Source organism: Pempheris klunzingeri, chromosome 17, assembly GCF_042242105.1.
Source record: "Pempheris klunzingeri isolate RE-2024b chromosome 17, fPemKlu1.hap1, whole genome shotgun sequence".
Taxonomy (NCBI): Eukaryota; Metazoa; Chordata; class Actinopteri; order Acropomatiformes; family Pempheridae; genus Pempheris; species Pempheris klunzingeri.
Window position 1 is genome coordinate 3,685,700 of NC_092028.1, and position 19,992 is coordinate 3,705,691.

General features: G+C 41.8%; 2 protein-coding genes across 2 annotated transcripts; both read left to right on the top strand.

The window, feature by feature from the left end:
- Positions 1-122: 122 nt before the first annotated feature.
- Positions 123-10,244, top strand: LOC139216504 (myosin-10-like). Its single transcript, XM_070847642.1, has 14 exons — positions 123-217; positions 793-849; positions 1,183-1,251; positions 1,338-1,427; positions 1,506-1,615; positions 1,823-2,345; positions 3,229-3,321; positions 3,437-5,704; positions 6,225-6,372; positions 7,009-7,126; positions 7,260-7,419; positions 8,403-8,504; positions 9,164-9,250; positions 9,953-10,244. The coding sequence occupies exons 1-14, from the start codon at positions 212-214 to the stop codon at positions 10,091-10,093; spliced, it is 3,972 nt and encodes a 1,323-aa protein (XP_070703743.1). The 5' UTR covers positions 123-211; the 3' UTR covers positions 10,094-10,244.
- Positions 10,245-14,564: 4,320 nt separating this feature from the next.
- Positions 14,565-19,992, top strand: LOC139216993 (uncharacterized). The gene is made up of 5 exons (XM_070848245.1): positions 14,565-16,511; positions 17,289-17,382; positions 18,067-18,116; positions 18,924-18,988; positions 19,640-19,992. The coding sequence occupies exons 1-4, from the start codon at positions 14,598-14,600 to the stop codon at positions 18,963-18,965; spliced, it is 2,100 nt and encodes a 699-aa protein (XP_070704346.1). The 5' UTR covers positions 14,565-14,597; the 3' UTR covers positions 18,966-18,988; positions 19,640-19,992.

Sequence of the window (19,992 nt, forward strand, 5' to 3'; positions counted from 1 at the left end):
ATTGAGAAAACACGTCACGTCTTCACAGCAGTGAAAGCTTCTGGCAAACCCAAAAATGTTAGAGATGAAAAGAGTTGGTATAATTTCTTTTGATTTTTTTTTTTTTCGCCTCCCACAGAAACTTCAGTCATGTGGAGACATTGCTCAGCTCACCGCACTCCCGCCTCAGAGAAGAGCCAAGTCTTTGGACCGCCGGACGTCCGACACCGTCATGACGGTGAGTCACCAAACAGATTTTTATTATTCATAGCTGTAAATTAAAGCAGCATCAGGCAGCATCAGGCAGCAACATGTCAGTGAGAGGTCACCCTTTGAACTACAGTGGAGACAAAAAAGTATGGCAACTCCAATTGTGACCCCTAGAGGACACATAGGGCCTTACACATTATTATTCAGATCTTTTCCTGAGGTACTAGTACCATAGTGTGTTTTTACATGACAAAACATCATATTTTACAAGCTCCTTATATATTTTCTGTGCAGAAATCTAAATTTGTAAAATAACTAAAGCTGTCAATCAATACTCACTTCTCTCCACCTTTGCAAAAAATGTTGACCAGGAAAAGTCTCACATATTCACTACAATTAGAGTTATTATTACAGCACTCATCACACATATAACTTAAACACCAAGGTCACTTTTAAGACTCTAAATACAGCAACGTGAACCCCTTAAATATACAGCCACACAAATGAATACAATCCTTCAAATGTTTAATTTACTCTCAAATCTTATTAACATTAATAATGTTACTATTGTTAATGGTGAAAATGTTAATGTCTTCTTCACAGCCAGATTTATTGAACTTCAAAAAAGGCTGGATGGTCAAATTGGATGAAAATGACCAGGTAAACCATTTTTATTTTCTTAAAGTGATTGAAATTGTTATTTTCCTGCCACTGTTGCTCAATATAATATCTGATGCTGCTCATGTGGGAATTCTTGAATCCTTAATTTTGAATTCATGAATCGTTGGGTCTCTCTCTAATTAAAGAGTTTGGTCTGGACCTGCCCTTTATGGAAAGCGTCTTGAGATAATGCTGTTGTGAATTGGCGCTATATAAATAAATATTGATTGATTGATTGCTTTTATTAATTTAAATTATTTCTATACATTGGATTTAGTTTGTTAACGTTCTCTTGGTAAGTGTGCCTTTTATTTGTCTTCTGCTTCCCTCTAGTGGAAGAAATTTTGGTTTGTGCTGTCGACCGACAGTCTGAGATATTACAACGACTCAATAGCTGAGGAGGTATGTTGATGAACATTTTTTAAACATAAAATACAAATAAGTGTTTCCTTTACGATGCTCAAATGTGGTTTCCTTTCTCCCATCAGGCTTCGGATCTTAAAGGAGAAATCAACCTAACCAAGTGTTACAATGTGTCTGAGTACCAGGTCCAGAGGAACTATGGCTTTCAGATCCATGTAAGAAAACGGTTCCTACAGTAATCAGAGGAAACCTGTATCCTCTGCATTAACAAGTTTAATGTTTTTATGTCACAGACCCCAAAGGGTGTCTACACACTGTCAGCCATGACTGCAGGGATACGTAAGAACTGGATCCAGGCTCTGATGAAGAACGTTCATCCAGCTAATGCCCCTTATGTAGCCAGGTAAAGTCTCAATGGATGGTGTCATGATAAAATGTAAAACTTTTTTCCTTGAAAACATGACTTAAACAATTAATTGGTTACCAGAGTTACTGATAATTACTTTCCTGTCAACTGACTAATCAAATAATTGACTAATTGTTGTATCCCTACTCTACATGGTGATGTTTTCCTGTCCACCATCTAAATATGCCTACATGTCATGTACAGTTTAAATGGCCACCACGGTCCCTGCAGCCCCCTTGAAGCCCTCCCTAAACCAGATGTGACACAGGACTCTCCCTCCACTGACATCTCTACAGAGAGAGAGCCTCACCCCAAACACAGGAGTGTGATGGAGAGACGACGAGAAGGGCGCTACAAAACCTTTGACTGGGCTGAGTTCAGGCCTCAGAGCAAACCGACCCTGGTCTCAGACCCTCAGAGGACTAAAGATCTGGGCGCACTTGAGTTGGGTGACTTGGAGAGGAGGAAGAGGCGGGAGGAGAGGAGGAAGAGGTACGAGAGCACGCTGGGCTTCTCTCTGGGTTGGGAATTGATTGCAGATAAAACACCAGATAACAGCACAAGAGCACTGAGTCCAAAATCACAGCAAAAGGTGGAGGAAGAGATTGAAGAGTGCTGGAAGCAGGTGGAGGAGACCGTTTTCAGATTGGAGAGGAAGGTCCCACTTTTTACTGAGGCCAGAGACTCTGTGGAGGTGGAGAAGCTGCTGGACAGCTACAGGAAGGGGGTGAGTGCTCCCACAGGATGAATCCTACTGACTTTTGGGTTCCCCTGAATTTTCCTCAGGCACCACCATGAGGTTCACATTTGTGGTTTTGAGTGTAATGTCTCGACAAGTATTGGCTGGATGACCATGAAATTTTACTACATTTCTGCAAAACCATTCTTTGCTTCACTTTGTGTATATTTCCAATTAGCAATTATTAGCATGCCAAACGAACACGGTACACATTACACATGCTAAATGACATCATGCTAATATTGTCATTGCATCTGGGCATTCAGCGGCTAGCATGGTTGTAGACTTCTAGTCTTATTGGACAGAAGGTGGTTGCATTATATTATCACAAACTCTGCAGCTCAACTGAGCTCTTTAGTAAAGTTTAGGCACTGCGTGGTTCAGTGTCACCACTCTTATCACCCCCATTTCCATTGAAAAAGCATTGATTTCAATGAAAAAAACTCACTATACACTATCTGCTCAACACCAAATAACAGACAGAAAAGGTGAGCAACGAGCTGTTGAGGAAAGTTGAACATCTTGCAGCTAAAGAGTCTCAGGAATCTCATCTTTTGATTCACGACAGAGACAAAATATTACTCTAATTAAGGTCAACAAAGCAGCTTTAAATTATACTATTTTATTGGCAAAACGATATTATATTTTTCAATTTATTCAATTTCAAATGATATTACATCATGTCTGACTTGGTAGCGTCTTTTGACAAGACTGTGCAGTCAGGAATTGTAATGATCATGTTAATTAACTGGACAGAGAAGCATTGTTATCTAGGATGTGATGCTTTAAAAGCCCTTTATCAGAATCATTATTGTAGCCACAGATTTGGGATGTGAGAGGCTTTTATACATGAATCGGTTGTCTTTTGAAGGTGGAGGATCTGAAGGCCCAGCTGGCAGAGTCGGAGCATCGTAGACTGGAGCTCGAGGCTCAGCTGAGTACAGCAGGATATTATCAGCAGCAGGTCTGACACATTTTGGGTCTCAGCTTCTAGTTTTTCCTCTGCTGTGGTCAATTCAATCATTTTTATATAACTAATCCTTATTTATGTCCACTTTTCTCTCTTGTCTTTCCTAAAGCGGGACCCTCCTCTTACTGAAGCAGATATTTGCCAATTGGACACAAATGAAAATCCATTAAACAACCACACACAAACCCTGAAAGATGCGTACAAAGAAACCAGAGAGCTCCTGCAGCAGCAGAACATTATCAGACAGGGCATGCAGAAGCAGCTCAGCTTTGAACCACCTCCAGTAACTCCTCAGACACCCAGCATCTGGCTGCAAGATGCAGAGGGCAGGTTCCAAGAACTGTCAGATCTACTTCCTGAGAGGGTGGCCACACCTTTATTATCACCTACATCAGACAGCCAACACCTACTTTCTCAGAGTGATGGACAAACTATAGACTTGGACGTTGCAACAACCAACCAGCACAATCAGCTGCACTGTCAGCAGTTTCTCAGCTCAGAAACACAAACAAAAAACTCCAAATATAGTTCATTAATTCTGGAGAATCCCGCAGAGGGACATGACCTCCCGCTGAGCTGCTGTGTAGAGCATCATACACCTCCAGATCAAGCGATGGTGAAGAGCCTTTCCCAGGAAGTGGAGCTGCTCACCAGTCAGAATGAAGCTCTCAACCAGCGCAACCAGGAGATGCTGCACCAACTGACAGAGGCAGACCGTGAGATAGAGAGACTGAAAGCAGAGCTTGGCAGCAGGTACTCAGAACCCCATCCATTCCCTGAGGTGGAACAGCTGGGACAAACAGGGGTAGAGGATGTTGAGAGGGAGCTGAGCTTAAGAAACCAGCAGCTCTTGGAGGCCCAGACCTTGATCACCTCCCTGGAGGAGAATCTAATGGAAACTGAAGCGCTGCTGCAGCTGAACGTCCCTGCAGAAAGAGAGGAACCAGAACAGGAGAAAAGTGAGAGTGCTGATAAAGCAGAGGGATACCTTCTTCAGTGTTTGGAGGCTGCAGAGGCCAAGCTGACAGAGCTGGAGAGGCGGCTCGATGAATCAGAATTGACCTGCAGGGAGCTCCAGATGCAGAACATGGAGCTGAAGGAAGCTGAGAAACTTTACCTTCAAACAGCTGCAGAGGCGGAGGCCGACATCAGGAGACTGAATGCAGAGTTGGAGAAAGAGAGGCTAAAAGACGGAGAGAGCAATGGATGTGTTTCTAGTGAAGAAAGGATCCAGCAAGTGATAGAAGGGATGGTCATGAGGTTGAAAGCTTTGGGGAAATTACTTGAGGTGATTGATAAGTTGGATGTTGTTTTTAGAAGAGATGAGAACAAGCCCACAGTGGCAAGTCAGCTGAAGCGGGAGGAAGAATTTTGGAGTTGGCTGTTCGACAACCTGGAGTCAAATACCCTGCAGCTTGACAACGAGAAATGCGCAGAAGTTATTGTCCGTGAGGTAACAGAACGTATGATAGTTGAGAAACAAATGCTGCTTTTAGGACATGGTCTACTTTCTGAAACGGATTCATGTGCAGATGAAGGCAGGGAAGGTTTGAAAGATCTGGATAGTATTTGGAGTACTGCAAGTGAGACAGCAACAGAAACCAAAAAGACAGATAAAAGCCGGATATTTTATTTTAACAACCAGCCGTGTGAGATAAAACATTTTAGAGTCGTCACAGAGGTGAAAATTTCTTTGCTAAATCAGCTCGCCTCCTCTGTCAGCACCACCTCACAGGACGAGCTCCAGCTGATGGTGGACAGACTCTCCGACTGTCACTTTTCAGAGCATCTGTGGTCTGGGTTCATTCACTCTGCAGCAATTGAAGCGTTATACTGCTGCCATTTAAGCCTGCTTCAGTCAGAATATGAGAGGGAACTTGAAGAAAGCAAACAGAAACCGCTCACTCCTCCTCTCATCTGCAGCAACTGTGTCGACCTCATGGAAGAAAACAGGGAGCTAAGAGCAAGGTTGTCAAACCTAGAAGAGCAGTTGTCGTCTTTGGGCAATAAAATGAACAAGGGTTGTCAGACAGAAGAAACGTACTCACAGGACACAGATATTCAGTTACAGGCAGCAGATGAAAGTACAGCAGATGAAGACGAAGGGGAAGAAAACGAGATGGTTGAGTCTTGTGAGCTCAACTTAACGGAAAACCCGCTTTCATGTGTTGAAGGTCAGGGGGGAAACACCGAGAAGAGTGACGCATCACACAATGAAACAAATTCAAACTTGGAGACGGAGGGAGTTTTAGTGCAGATAAGAGTGAAGGAGCTAGAGAAGCAGCTCACTGTCTTGGCAGAGGAGATGAAAGAAGAGTTTGATGGAAAAATGAGTTCTGTCCAGATGCAACACGAGAGGGAGATGGAAAAGCTGAAGGTAGGTAGTTCTAATGTAGTTTCCATGACCAGTATTTTAAGACTGAAGATGACAGTACATTTGGCCATTGTTATGCAAGACGTGATTCATAAATGAAAGGGGTAATCCAGCTGCGAATGTGAAAAACGTTGCATGAAGCCTTTAATTTAAACACTGAAACAGAAGTGAGCCGACCAGAAATCCACTGCTCACGTCTGCTGCAGGCTAAAGGCAACATTAGCCATTACTAGCATTACGCACCCGAATCTGTTTGCAGTCCAGTTGCACTGCGGTTAATGCAGATTTTGACAAAGACAAAGTGGAATAATCATGAGTCTATCCTGAGTCTGACAACGTTATAGCAGTGTGATGCTAAGTCAGTGACTCCACTGACTTAGCAGTATACATCACAGTAAAACATTAGTCCAACTAGACACAGGCAAACCAATATTTTAGCTGTGATGACTATTTACAGCAGCTAGCTCTTACATGCTGAAGCAGTCAGGATAATAATGCCCCACATGATTGTCTCTTGTTCCAGCTCACATGTGAGCGTGGCTTTGCTTCCATGGAGGAGTCTCACCTGAAGGTTGTGGAGGAGCTGCAGCGTCGACACCAACAGGAAGTGGAGCGCCTAGTTGTGGAGAGAGACGGGCTGCTGGAGGAGGAGTGTGCCGCTACTGCAACTGGTAAGGAGTAGGACTGGGTATTGTTTGAAAAATTCCAAAATTGGTAGCAATACCACTATCCTGAATGTGATACTAAATCAATAGAGTACCACATTACATTCCTTTTCTCCAGCTGAACTGCCAACTCCGTCACATACACCATGCTTGATTTCACCACCACAGGCTGTAGGGGTGTAGCTTCTGTGCTAGCGCGCCAGTCACACATTGCATTAAACTGAAAGGGCTGAAAGATTGTTTGCATCAGTATCATCTGTAAAAGAAGCCTATTTAGTTGTACGGTGTTTACGTGGAAAACACATATAATGCTTATTTTAATTTAATCTTCCATTATGTAGAAATGTGTAATTTATTTAGCACTCTAAACAATTTATTGTATAATAATGAATTGATAATTAATCAATATTAGCTTTTACCTGAGCTCATTTGAAGCAGTAAAGTTATTATTAATGTCTTATTAGTAGAAGTGGTAGTCTAATTAGTTTCTAACAAGGAAAGTCATTTAGTCCACTTGTTACTACTTACTGTTACTAACACCTTTTGTGAAACATTTTTGGGCAGCTTCAGTACAATATTTTTTTTAGGATGAAGTCCTCAGTTAATCTCATGAAATCTTGTATCTTGTTTGTCTTCTGTCAGCAATCAAAGCCATCAAGAATGTCCACCGGCTGGAGCTGGAGAAGGAGGTTCAGAGGAGGTGGCGGTCAGAGAAGAGCACAGGAAACGCACACCTGGAGGACATTTACAGACAGCACAGGTATGTCTTTACATTTGGGCATCTTGTGGCGTAGCTTCTACCTGATGACTGACTTTCACTCAGCCCAGAAATAGTTTTAGCCAACATGTTCTTATGAAATGCCTGCACTGAAGATCTCTGTTTGTTTGTGAAGGGAGGAGCTGGAATCCTTCCAGCAGGAGCTCCAGGTTTTGTCCCAGCAGTTCTCTCTGAAGTGTCTGGAGAACGGACATCTTGTTCAGGCTCTGGATGCTGAGAGGAAAGCCTTGTGTCAGTGCCAGCAGGAAAACCAAGACCTGAGGACCAGAAACCAGGTGATAAACCTTTTACATAGTTCAAGGAGAGCCCCGGTATTTTTAAAGCTTGGCCCTATTCGTAATATTCTGGTGTCTAAATGACTAATAGGCAGAGAATAAAGTTTGAGAATTGGTCCTGTAGATCACCTCTGCCAGCAACGGTGAAATGGGCTGCAATGGCACCTAAGTCATTATTTGGGGCAACCGCACCAGTCCAAGCACTAAAGATGCTTGTTTTTGCCACTGACGGGCTCAGATTGTTATTCTAAGTGTCTGAAAACATAATGAAAAGGATCCCTACAGAGACAGACTTGTAAAATCCTTTTTGTTTAAACAGAAACAGCTGTTCTATCGCTGGGTTAAAAGCTACCACACTCCATTGACATAAGCAGTAATTTTTCTCACAGAACACAGGACTTGCTGATCTACTGCTGCATCGACCGGTTAGTTTGTTTGCTTTACTATGAGACTTTGGGGTTTCTAATGGTTGGTTTGGACTTACCCTTTAAAAGTCATATACCAAAGTCATATACAGTCCTGTATTCTGTGAGCTAATATTAGTGTTTTTGTCAGTGGAGTGTGTTGGCTTTTAAGAGAGCCATGTAATGGCTAAACAAAAAGGACCAAACTCTTTTAAAAAAAGGTCCGTCTCCGTAGGGATCCTTTAGACACTTTAGATAACAACCTGTCTGTCAGTAGCACAGACGAGCAGTTTTAGTGGCCCAAGGACAAATGTTAACGTTGTAGCCACTGCAGCCTGTTTCACTGCAGCTGGCTGAGGCGATTTACTGGACCAATTACAAAAATCTTTACATATTCTAATGAATTTAAATAATAGATATAAATAAGGCCCAAATTTAAAAATACCGGAGGTGTCCTTTTGCAGTCAAGGAGTATGAAAATTACGCAGTGTTTATAGAGAACTTTAAAACCTAAATTGAAGCCCCTTATGTCTACAGTTAAAAGAAACCTGGTATTTGTATTGTTTTTGTCTCGTCCAGGAGCTGAGCGGTCACCTCGCAGCAGAGATCACCAGACTGTGTTCTCTGGCGAAGCAGGACACCCTGCCGCTCAGTCAGGGGATGGATGTGTACGAAATGGAGGTAAGTCTTCATACACACTTCTAAAAGAACAAACTGTGTCAAAATGTTGAATGTGAAAGGACAACTCTCCAAAAGTAAATCAGTACTCACTCGAACAGTACATTTATTCCAGCACTGAAGTAAAGAGTTGTAGGACTGTGTCGAGGGGTGGGTCGATGAGCGTTACGCTGGAAGGACTCAGCCAGACATTTCTCCATTCTCGGCTGAGATGAGCTGCATACATGGGTCTTCTGCTTAAATTGAAGGCATTCATTTTGAAGGATTCTTCAGTATTGTGTCAACACCAATTATCAGACTTTACTCAAGCTTGCGGTCGTGTTCTCTCACTAGTGCCCATTTATAAATCTTTTAGGCTGCTTTTCTGCTCAGCAGGTGCTTCATCGATCGACTGACTGACACAACCATCAATACAACATAGTGCATCTGGTCAGGGCTTTCAAAATAAGACCAGCAGAGAGGGAGATAATTCAGTGCCATTAAAAAACATAAATATATAACAATGTCCTGAAAAATGTTTAAACATAAATAAATTAATAAGGTATCTGAAGCCCAACAAACAAATATCAGAATAGTCAAATATTTGGGTCCAGTCATACAAATTTGATGCACTTAACTTGAATATTTGACATGAAGCTGATTATTTGACGTTTTGATTCCAGATTACTCTTCGAGTGAAGGAGTCTGAGGTCCAGAGTCTGAAGCAGGAGATCACATCTCTGAAGGATGAACTGCAGTCAGCACAAAGGGTGAGAGTCACACAGGCAGCTGGAAACAAGAGCTGTGAACAGTTTTCTTTGTCTGTTAATATGCAGAGGGCATTCTCCAATACAATGAGGAAATAAAGTTGGAGGTTTTTGTGTTTCTATTTTGAATCAAGCTTTTTTCCCACTTTATTGAATACTCAAGTTTAGTGTTTAAGAACTCAAGAACAAAATCTCAACTTTCCAGTGTGGTAGGATTGCTTTTGAAATTTCTCAGCAGGACAAAATGGTTGAATATCCTGAAAACAGATTCTGCAAATTATTATTTACACAAATGTAGATGAAGCATTTGAAAATAAATTGGCTGTGTTTTTAAAAATCTTTTGACATGTCAATAGTCACTAAAACTGCTTGGATCCCCAGAATGGTGCTTGAAGTAATCCCTTCTCTCACACTTTGATAAGACACTTTATCCTTTTTTTATATCATTTATTTTACTTTTTATTTTAGTTATTTGCTAGTTATTGTTTTCAGTATTAGTGGCAGCCATGTTCTCAGTTGTACTGTAATGAACTAATGCCCTGCTCTGCAGGTGGCTGTTTTAACTTTTGTATTCAGCGAAGTGGAAAAAACAGATGCACACTGGTGTTTTAGTCGCCATACAAGATGGTGTTCAGATACACACACCACGGAATAAACATCAGTTAGCAGTCTAGCACAAGAGATGAATATTGAACTAATTTACAGGACAAGAGGAATGTGACGAAGAAGTGTAAGGACGTGTACGCTGAGCTGAGCATCATGAGGGCCAAAACAGAGAGAGAGATGGAAGAACTGAGAGAAAACCTGAGACTCGCTCATCGTGCTCTGGACCAGACTTCACTGTGAATTCATCCGTTTTTACAATGACAACACTGCATTCGTTTTCACTGTAACATATAGTATTCTCCCTTATTATGTCTTATTTAATAAATCCAGGAACTCTTTCACTTCATATCCATTTTATTTTTGTTTTCTTCTGTCAATTTCTTAAGAGAATAAAGATATTTATACTGTCTGTTTATTCTGTAATATGTCTGTCTGGATCAATTATTATTAACCTTTTTGACACAGAGTTTGTGATTGATTACTCCTGCAATGGTCTTATGAAACTGCAAGTTTTATCGTTAATATTTGTATTTACCAAATATCAATTTTATGTTTTTTTTGTACAGCCCTTTTCTTACTGTAACCTTTAACCTGACTTGTACAACATCTGTGTGCTGTTTTCACCTTCTCATCCCTGCTGTATGTCATTAAACTGTTCAAGTGTTTTTATCAGTTAAATGTTTTAAATAAAAAAAATAATGTTTAAACATTTCTGGCAGGTAACAGGTACATTCATTAAATCAAATTGACAGATTAAACCTTCCTTATGCTGTCTCTGTTATTTTGTGTCTGTCTGCACTGTTGAATTTTCAGACCTCCTTTTATTTTTTTGAAAATCCAATGTGTTTATGCACATGGAAGTAAAAAACAACTATTACAGTCATGTTATTGTGGCATCGTTTCATGATGTAAACGAAATTTAAAGGCGATCTTGGACAGAACTAAAAAAAAAAGTCAAATTACTTTGAAAAATATGATTAGGTTCCGAGTGTGTATTTCAAAATAAAAGCCCTAATTGACATTGAGGTGACGTAAGTGAGTGCTGGCATGTTAGTAAAGATTACTCAAGTCACAATAGTAACATTTGAAAGAGGTAGATAAAAAGCAGGTTATTATTTCATATCAATAAAGAAAAATAAGCTCTCTAGTAAAGGTAGAGGAGAATTAAAAGAGGATAGTGATTCTGCTGACCTGAGCTCCTCAGGCTGCTCAGTCCAAAGCTTTGTGACTGACTGCTTTCTCACTATAATCCATCTTTGGATAGTGTGAAATCACGTATATGTATTGAGATAATCATATCTATGCTGGTAGAAAACAGCTTATTCCACGATGATACTTACTCATTAAAGTATTTATGGTGAATAATAAATAATATGCCTGATTAATGTTCCACAACTTGGAATTTTATATGTTGTAATGTGTGATTGCACTCTATTGATAAATTGAGCACACGAAAAATAAGTACAGTTTGGTTAGTTGGTTCTAAACTTCTGTTCCCCCTTTGCAGCCACAAATTAAAATAATCAAAAAAATGTGGTTGTTCACAAGGCCCAGTCATTCCAGCTGCCACCTGCTTAAAGCACTTGGTCTTGGTGATAGCTAATGATAGGAGCTTTTTAATTAAGCCTGAAATTATGTCACATGGGGATTCAAAATTATTTTATTTTTTATTAGCAATTTATTTTTTGTTTTTCCAGTGAATATTTTCTGATTTCTTCCAGTTTTTTCTTCTTCAGTTTTTTCTTGACAATGGCAGCGTTTTTAGCAGTGACAATAGCTTTTGGTCTCAACTTTCTGTCACCATGTGGATGTGGAGGGGAGCATGATTCACATACAATTTCAAAGCAGAACATCACTCGACCTGAATTAGCGATCAGCACTGAAGCCTCCATCACTGGACACCTACAGAAAGGACCTCCACAAGTTCACCCAGAGCTCCTGAACACCTCTATGTCCAGTCTGTTTCTCTCTGGGATGGCTTAAAGTTTATTTTAATCAGATGCTATCTGCACCCAGGTGTCAGTAGTCAACAACAGTTATTTGTACCTGCGTGTAAAAAGCCACAATGTCTATGTGTATGCAGGTGTTTAATGTGCCCTTCTTTTTATATTTATTTATATTTGACTTATTATTTTAACCCAAACCATTATCCACTCTTCAACCTTATCAAGTGGTTTTGGTGCCTGAACCTAACCAAACTGCATCTGAAAAGTTAGAATGATAAAAGGAAACTGAAAAATATAACTTAACTAAGTTTACAAATAAATTAATGAAGTTTTCTGTTGATCCTAAACAGGATTGGAATGCCGTCCTGCTGGGTGACGTCCTAAACTTTCCAGCCACCACTCCCACATTAATCCAAACAGGAATTTATCTTTCTTTAAAAAAGTAAATCTGCCGAATAGCAGACGTCTGTGGCAGATCTCTCACCCAACAGCTTTCTTTCTCTCTGAGGTCAAATAAGCTGTGACATATAATGGAAGTGTTCTTTCATTAAACAGGAAACAGATTTGGTACTCTCTCCATTTGCTCTTACAGCTCCTGTAATACATTAACATGAACTTTATTAGGTGATTGTGTAAGTGTTGTTACCGACTGATGTTTCATTCCCCCAAGGTTTTAATAGATAGATGTACTACAAGTAATACCCTAACTATGGATAGGTACCTCATACAACCCCACTTCAAATAATCCGTACTGTCCCTTTATTCATCTCAGGACCCCTCTGATCTACCTTGTGACCTTTTGGGGGGCCCCACCTGGACTTAACTATCTTAATGTACAAACAAGTAGTTCAAGCTAGAGCAGCTACGGCAGTAATCATCAGTATTAACAATGGAATAATGTCATACACAGTATAATAACAGGAACCATTTTACAGCAGAATGATTATGTTCACTTTTGTTGTTCAAGTAAATATCGCTGATATAAGCAGGATTCTAAAAGCAGGACTTTGACTTAAAGTGGAGAACTCGTGTGCTCTTTGCAGCTGTCTCTTCTTGAACAAGGATTTGGATTCAGGCTTTGAAGCGCCTGTGAAACTTCTTGAAGCTTTTAATTTGAAGGCGAAAGGTTCTCTTCCGGTGTCATGGCGGTTGTTTCGGTGTGACTTGACGCCGTAGGAAGAAGGTGTCCATGATGACAACTTTAAAATACCAACAGTAGCTAGAGGGCTCAACCTACCTGCCAGACATCCTTCAACGAGGATGTTTATCGGTCGTTATCGTGTGGATACGTTAGGAAGTAGCTTAGCGGGCTAACGTTAGCTAGCCAGCTAGCATGAACTCGGGCTGTCGCAGCTTTTGTTTACATCCAGTCCCGATGATGGGCCTGGAGAGGTGTGTTAGCTAACCCAGCTACCCGACTGGTTTGAGGGAAGGTGTCATCACAACTGCCCGCGCCAGGCCAGGACCAGGACCAGGACCAGGACCAGGACCAGGACCAGGACCAGGACCGGGGCCGTCCATCCAGACTGCTGCCACCTCAGGGGTAAGAGCAGCAGCAGCGCTAACTTTAAAGATGGCAGATTTAACACTTGTTGGGAGTTCGAGCTGCAGTATATTATGTCATTCTTCACAGGTAGGTTACATTACCTTTAACATCAGCCACACATGGAGCAGTGGACGGGCGGGTCCTGTTCACATGGTTTAGAAGAAAGCCCCTCATCCTTAACACAATGTTAATAATAATATATAAATAAATAATGATGATACTAAAGATCTGACAACCAATATATAAGATAGTGCTTTATTTATCCCAGTTACAGTTAGGTTCATAAATTAAACCAAATGTGCAAATGTAAGAAATATAAACAGGTTAATGGTAAGTATCATCAGTAGAGATGTGAACTAGTTAAACGTAAATTGCAAACACAGTTTGTTGCCAAATGCCAAAAATCATGTGATCAGAATCTGAACCAGTGAACAGCAAGATGCTAAACCAAATATACAAAGTCCAAATACAACAGGTATGACACGATCACAGGGGTGTATGACAAGTGGGATGTCACTATGCATGGACAATATGCAATCTGAAGTCCAGGTAAATGTATATGGTTATATTCATATGTTCAGTGCACCTGGTCCACCATGCTACTGGTCCACCATGCTACTGGTCCACCATGCTACTGGTCCACCCTGCACCGGGTCCACCCTGCACCGGGTCCACCCTGCCCACTCAGACCTCTTGCAAGTGGCAGCAGCAATGCCTGGATCCAGAGAACTGACGATGACTTTCAGCATCATTGCAGGGAAACATGACAATGAAGAACTATTTTTGCTTTAAAAATGACAAAAATGAGTAATTGATTATCTAAATAGTTTATATTTTTCTGTCGACCGATCAGCTCTATCAGGTGGTGCTTGGAACCAACAGAAAAAACTATTTCCATGCAAAAATTGCAAAAAACTTTCAAACATTCTCCGGTTGTAGTTGCTCAAATGGGATGATTCACTGCTTTTCATTGTTTTAATTCACTGAAAACAAAATCTTAAGATTTTGGACTTTTGTTTGGACAAAACAAGACATTTGAACGCACCAGGGGTTATGATTTGGTATTTTTTTCACTATTTTTGATGACTCATAAATAAAATTGTCAACCTGCAGATTTGAAGCTGATAAAAGTAATAGTGAAACTCCCTCTGAATTACTGGTGAGAAACAGGTGTTGTGTAATGCCTCTCAATAACGTTTATGTGTGTTTTGCAGTGATGGAAGTGTCCTCTCAGGATCCATCTCTCGTGGCTATGGACCTGTCAAAGGGCTACTCAGTCAACCCCCTGACCCGCAGCCACACCGAAGCTATGGACCTGGCAAAGAAGCCCGAGTGGTACCACAGGCGCCCCCCGAGCTGCAACACAGAGATCGCGTCCCCGTACAGATCCAGAGCCTCGTCCTCCTACAGCTCCCTGTCTGCACATCCTGATCCAGGTGCACCTGTCCACTGCAGAGACATGGAGCAGGGCCCGGACTCATTAGGTAAATACATGAATTCGACACTAGCTCCAGGGCTGGATCTGTACCGTGATGGAGTTCACGGCAACCTGTGGCATCCCGGTTTCTATGGGCCCGACCAAACCGGCGGTCCAGTTCCTGAAAGCAGCGGCGGAGAGGAGAGCGACAGCGGCTCTGACGTTATTTTCCTCGTCTCCTCAGATAAGGAGCCCCTCTTATGTGCTCCTTTCATCCAGGACAGCGTGAGGCACATCGTGGAGCCCCTGTCCCCGGCTGTGTCTTCACTGGAAGAAGGGAGAGGTTGCTATCACCTACCTCAGCCTCTGAGCTCACCCAGTCCTGACAGCTCGTACTCAGAAGACTCCTCAGACAGTTCGGTGGACATTCCCATACATCACACCCGGCCCGTCGTCCTCCTATCAGACCTAAGTGCTGTTTACGGAAACGGCGCTGAATCTCCGGTAGATATTTCGAGCGATGACAGCGATGTTATCGAAGTCTCAGTCACTAATGAAAAGAAGAAAAGCAACACCTTTCCTTGTAAGAAAAGTCTGGTGAGAGAAACTCCTCCGCAGAGTGAGGATGAAAAAGCTCCACCCAGAAAAGTTCGGCGTAGCACCAGAATCAGGAAACCTGTCTCTGAAATGCCTCAGTTTACCTGCAGCGTGTCTCGCCACAGTTTGAGGAGACAAGCCAAAAACGACGCGGTGGGTATTTATAACGAAAGCTGTGATTCGGATGACATGATGGAGTACGCGGTGAGGCTGACCAGCTCTGACGCAGATGACTCGGTCTCGCAGCCGAATGTGTCCCAAAGACTGAGCAGTAACTCAGAGGAGTCTGGTGTGGACAGCCAGACGGACAGAAGGACGCCACGGAGAGAGTCGCCTCGCCACAGAGCGCCGTGTACGAAAAGCATCAATCACAAACGAAAGACGCCCGTCATTCATAAAGCTAAAGCGATAAGAACTGAACAGAAACAAAGCTGCAGAGTCTCACCAGAGGAGCATCAGAGAAACATGTCGGGAAACAAGAAAACTGTTGTGAGACGTAAGAAAAAGAGGCGCTCACAGAGGGCTGCTGCTCAGTTTCCTCCTAGAGAGCCAGAAATCAAGCTTAAATATGCAAAAATTAAAGAGGAAAAAAAGGACAAGAAATCTGGTAGTTTTTGTCCCTTTGTTCATATGGAGCAGAGGATGTGCACGGTTGTAAACTATCAGGAGGAGGAGGCGACAGTCCGGAGCAGCAGAGGAGGCCTGCAGCAGACCAGGTCTCTTTCGGGGTTTGTTCCTAACACTTCCTGTTTCCAGCTGGGGCGCTTCAGCTCAGAGAGCAGGTGTCAGGCCACGCTGCTGTGCTGCCTTTGTGGTCAGACGGCCAACGCCACGGGCCTCGGTGACCTTCACGGCCCGTACTATCCTACCAGTCCGCCTGTGGACTGCCAGAACCAGAACAACGGGACAGAGCAGAAAGACCATTTATGTGGACCCGTCAACAGTCATTCAGTGAATCCCCCAGACGATGCTTGCGACCGCTCTGCGGTCAAAACTTTCCTCGAGAGCGACAGCCACTCTCTCCCAAAGGTGCCTCTTCATCTGGATGAGTGCTGGATCCATGAGGACTGTGGTATCTGGTCCGCCGGGGTCTTCCTGGTCAGAGGAAAGCTGTATGGGTTGGCAGAGGCGGCTCGTCTGGCACGAGAAACAGTGAGTGACACAGGACGAGGTCTTTTTAAGCGAAATGAGCGCTCTGTGTGGACATTATGTGTATATGATTAGAATTATGTAAAATAATAAGTCAGGGCAGAAAATGTAAGTTCTTATTTTACATGAGTACCAGAAACCCCATTTTAATATTTAACATGTGATTCTGCAGGCACACACTGATATTTACCAGCTACATCAGTACTTAATATTGTGATGTTAATAATGTGAGTCATCCTACAATCCACTGATGTGCTGATTATTTTTTTTTTGAGTTATTGTGTTTGAAAGAAAAGAGAAAAGAGGCAAATTCTCATGTTGGAGAAGCTGAGACCAGAGAATGTTTAGCATTTCCCTGCTTTTGCTTGAAAAATGAATCAATAGAATAGTTGATTATTTATCTGGCAGTCAGCCAACCAGTGGATCGGTCTGAAGTGGTCTTTTTTTATGTTTTAGCATGAAATTCTTTCTTTGTTTTACAGTCTGTACATCACAGCTCAGCATGGAAACACTGGGGAAGCACAAAGAGGGAATTTCAAACCAAATGTAGTTTTACACAAAACAAGGATGAAAAAAGTGTCCAGATCACTTGTATTGGAACTGCATGTCCTTTCTCTAGCCAGTATGGAGAGGGGGAATCATTTTAGTGATTCCATGTATAATGTGGAAACACAATCGCATTAAATATCACTTTGGTTGTTTTTAATGTGATTCAGCATTCCATACAGTAATAAAAGATCCACAACAAAGATACCATGTTTACTGTGCTTCTCCTTTCAGGAATGCTCAGCGTGCCAACAAGAAGGTGCAATAATGGGATGTTTCCAAAAGGGCTGTCCCCGAAATTATCACTACAGATGTGCCATTCAGTCAGGTACAGTATGAAACCTGAGTCACAAAGGTTTGTCCGCTACAAGGACACTAAACTAATCAGAGGTTTTTCATTGTTTGGTTTTACATTTTTTAGAAGTTTTGCTCGGACTAGCCTGTCTTGTCCCTTCTATCTAAATATAGCTGATACTGTGATAGTATGAATACTATCAGGGACAGAGGCATCCGCTCGGGACGAGTCAGACAGGTGGTTTAAACACGACTGCCGCAGTTGAAGGGCAACCGGCGACCCACCGGCTGCAGCCTCCAGTGGAGGATACCAGCCAACACAGAAGGGAGCGCCCACCTGAGGGAGAACATGAAGAAATACCAATTATTCTTGATTTATCACCGTAATGTTATTGCATCCATGTTGTCACACGGGTGGTGACGATGACATCGATGTACCGCCCAGCCCTATCAGCTCTAAATGGAGACCCGTGCCGGGATCCTTTGCCTGTGTTCGCCCCGGCTGTGAAAATGGTGTTTAAAGTGACAGATCTGTCGAGCCTGAGTCACTTGTGCTTCTCTTACTTGTGTGGGAAGACTCACTCAGCCTGAAAGGACGGATCTATAATGACATTTTCTCTGTGTGTTTTGCAGGCTGTGTCTTTAACAGCGGCTCTTTCTCTCACTCACATTTTGAGATCTTAAAATATCTTGTTTTGTGTCTATGTGTGTTTTTCAGGCTGCGTTTTAAACGAAGAGAACTTCTCAATCAGATGTCCAGAGCACAAGGTAAGCAGACATGAAGTGTGAGGAGCAGCATGGCCTCTGGGGGTCACTAGTGTAGCTTTAAGGTTGTCGTACTGTCTCCTGTGTGGTAACCGTATGAGGGCTGCAGTGTATGAAAAGAAAATATGCAAATGTACACCGTGTGTTAAAGGAACAACAAAGACATAATAGGAGGTGTGAAGGTGATGGTCCTCACACTATCCAAACCTTTTCAGCAGCACATTTGAATGAATAGGGATATTTGTAATAATGCTATTTTTGGCTCAGACGAAGTGAGAAAGGAACAAAGTGTGCTATGTGGACACCCCTGTCCGGTTTGGTCCGAGGTTGTTTTTCATCTCAGTGTTTCAAAGTTCTCTTGTACATAGAGAAATGTACAATTTCTGTGAAAATAGCATAGATGGATAGATAGATAGATAGATAGATAGATAGATAGATAGATAGATAGATAGATAGATGTGTTTTGCCCTTGATTTAGAGATGATTGTCTAAAGGCAGCGTGCAGTATTTTTCATGTTTTATTTATGCTCTACGGCAGTTATTTATTGGGGTAAAATAAAAAGCCTAAAAAGACATAAAATGGGGCCGTACATTTTATCTACCTGATCCAGTTTGCCTGATTTGAAGCCCCTTTGTCTCCTTCTTATTCAGCTCACACTACACTGTAATCTTTAATAAAATACCCACAGTTCACAGGTTCTCTTTTGTTCGATGATAAGCAGATAACCAGATGTGCTGCTTGCCTTGTTATCTGATTATCATCTCAGCAAGTGTATTTATTTCCACCTGATGTGTGTTTGTATCCAACAGAACAAACCGTTCACATGTGTAACCAGACAACACAAGAGATGACGGAGAAGACATCTGGGGACACTGTAGGTGTTTCAAATTCAAAACAGCTCGCTGCCTTTCTTTGTCTTACAATGTAGTAAGTTAAATATTATGTTCGGATTGTTGCTGTCAGTTTGTTCTTCAGAGAAAATGAGTTAGTGAGCACGGAGAGAGGTAGAGACCTGCTGCTGCTGTCAACATTATAGTATATAATATTCAGTATGCAGTTGATCATCAAGCTCCGCTGCTCCTACCAACATTACATTTTAGACTTTTCTACATTCATTTAATGATTTTAGGTATCAATTATCACAAACATTTAGGAGGAAGAAAATCACAGCAAATTGTGGGATTAGTTAGTTAATTTTTTTAAATCTCTTGACAGTCGTAGTCGAGGTGGTTCTGAGAGTGATGGATAAATGGTTGAAATAATTGCGTCTTGAAAGGGTACTTGAATTCATGGCAGGGGTTCCCTCAACAGTTTGATGGCAGTTCACCTTTTTCTGACTTTGTACAAACTATTGATCTATTATTGAAAATAATCTGCAGATTAATGAAGAATAAAACTTCTTTTAGTTGCAGCTTTACTTGGTTGTAAGGAGAAAGCGTATAAATGCAGAAGAATAGCATTAGTTTATATCCAGAGATGTATTCCTTCTTCTTTAATATCATGTCGATCGTGTCATTTTTTCCAGAACGATCCACAGATCTCCTCAGGGTGCGAAGTGATCTGCCTGATTTCACCTCTGCAGTTTTCTAACACTAATTAGTGTTCAAGCAGAAGGAAAACCTTCATCATCAGATCAACCAGGGGCCACTTAAGGATTTTTATAAGATGTGTCCTGTTTTGTTCTTTCTATAGGGTCTGTGTGTGTGTGTGTGTGTGTGTGTGTGTGTGTGTGTGTGTGTGTGTGTGTGTGTGTGTGTGTGTGTGTGTGTGTGTGTGTGTGTGTGTGTGTGTGTGTGTGTGTGTGTGTGTGTGTGTGTGTGTGTGCATGGAAGTGTGTATGGTTATTTATTCCTCTTCTTGAAGAGCCACATTTGGACT

Excerpts from the sequence above, each read along its gene's own strand:
- LOC139216504 (XM_070847642.1), top strand. Across the intron at positions 1,616-1,822 it reads AATGCCCCTTATGTAGCCAG|TTTAAATGGCCACCACGGTC; the intron begins GTAAAGTCTCAA and ends TGTCATGTACAG. Across the intron at positions 7,420-8,402 it reads ACCTGAGGACCAGAAACCAG|GAGCTGAGCGGTCACCTCGC; the intron begins GTGATAAACCTT and ends TGTCTCGTCCAG.
- LOC139216993 (XM_070848245.1), top strand. The coding sequence starts at position 14,598 with ATGGACCTGTCAAAGGGCTACTCAGTCAACCCCCTGACCCGCAGCCAC. Across the intron at positions 16,512-17,288 it reads CTCGTCTGGCACGAGAAACA|GAATGCTCAGCGTGCCAACA; the intron begins GTGAGTGACACA and ends TTCTCCTTTCAG. Across the intron at positions 18,117-18,923 it reads TCAGATGTCCAGAGCACAAG|AACAAACCGTTCACATGTGT; the intron begins GTAAGCAGACAT and ends TGTATCCAACAG.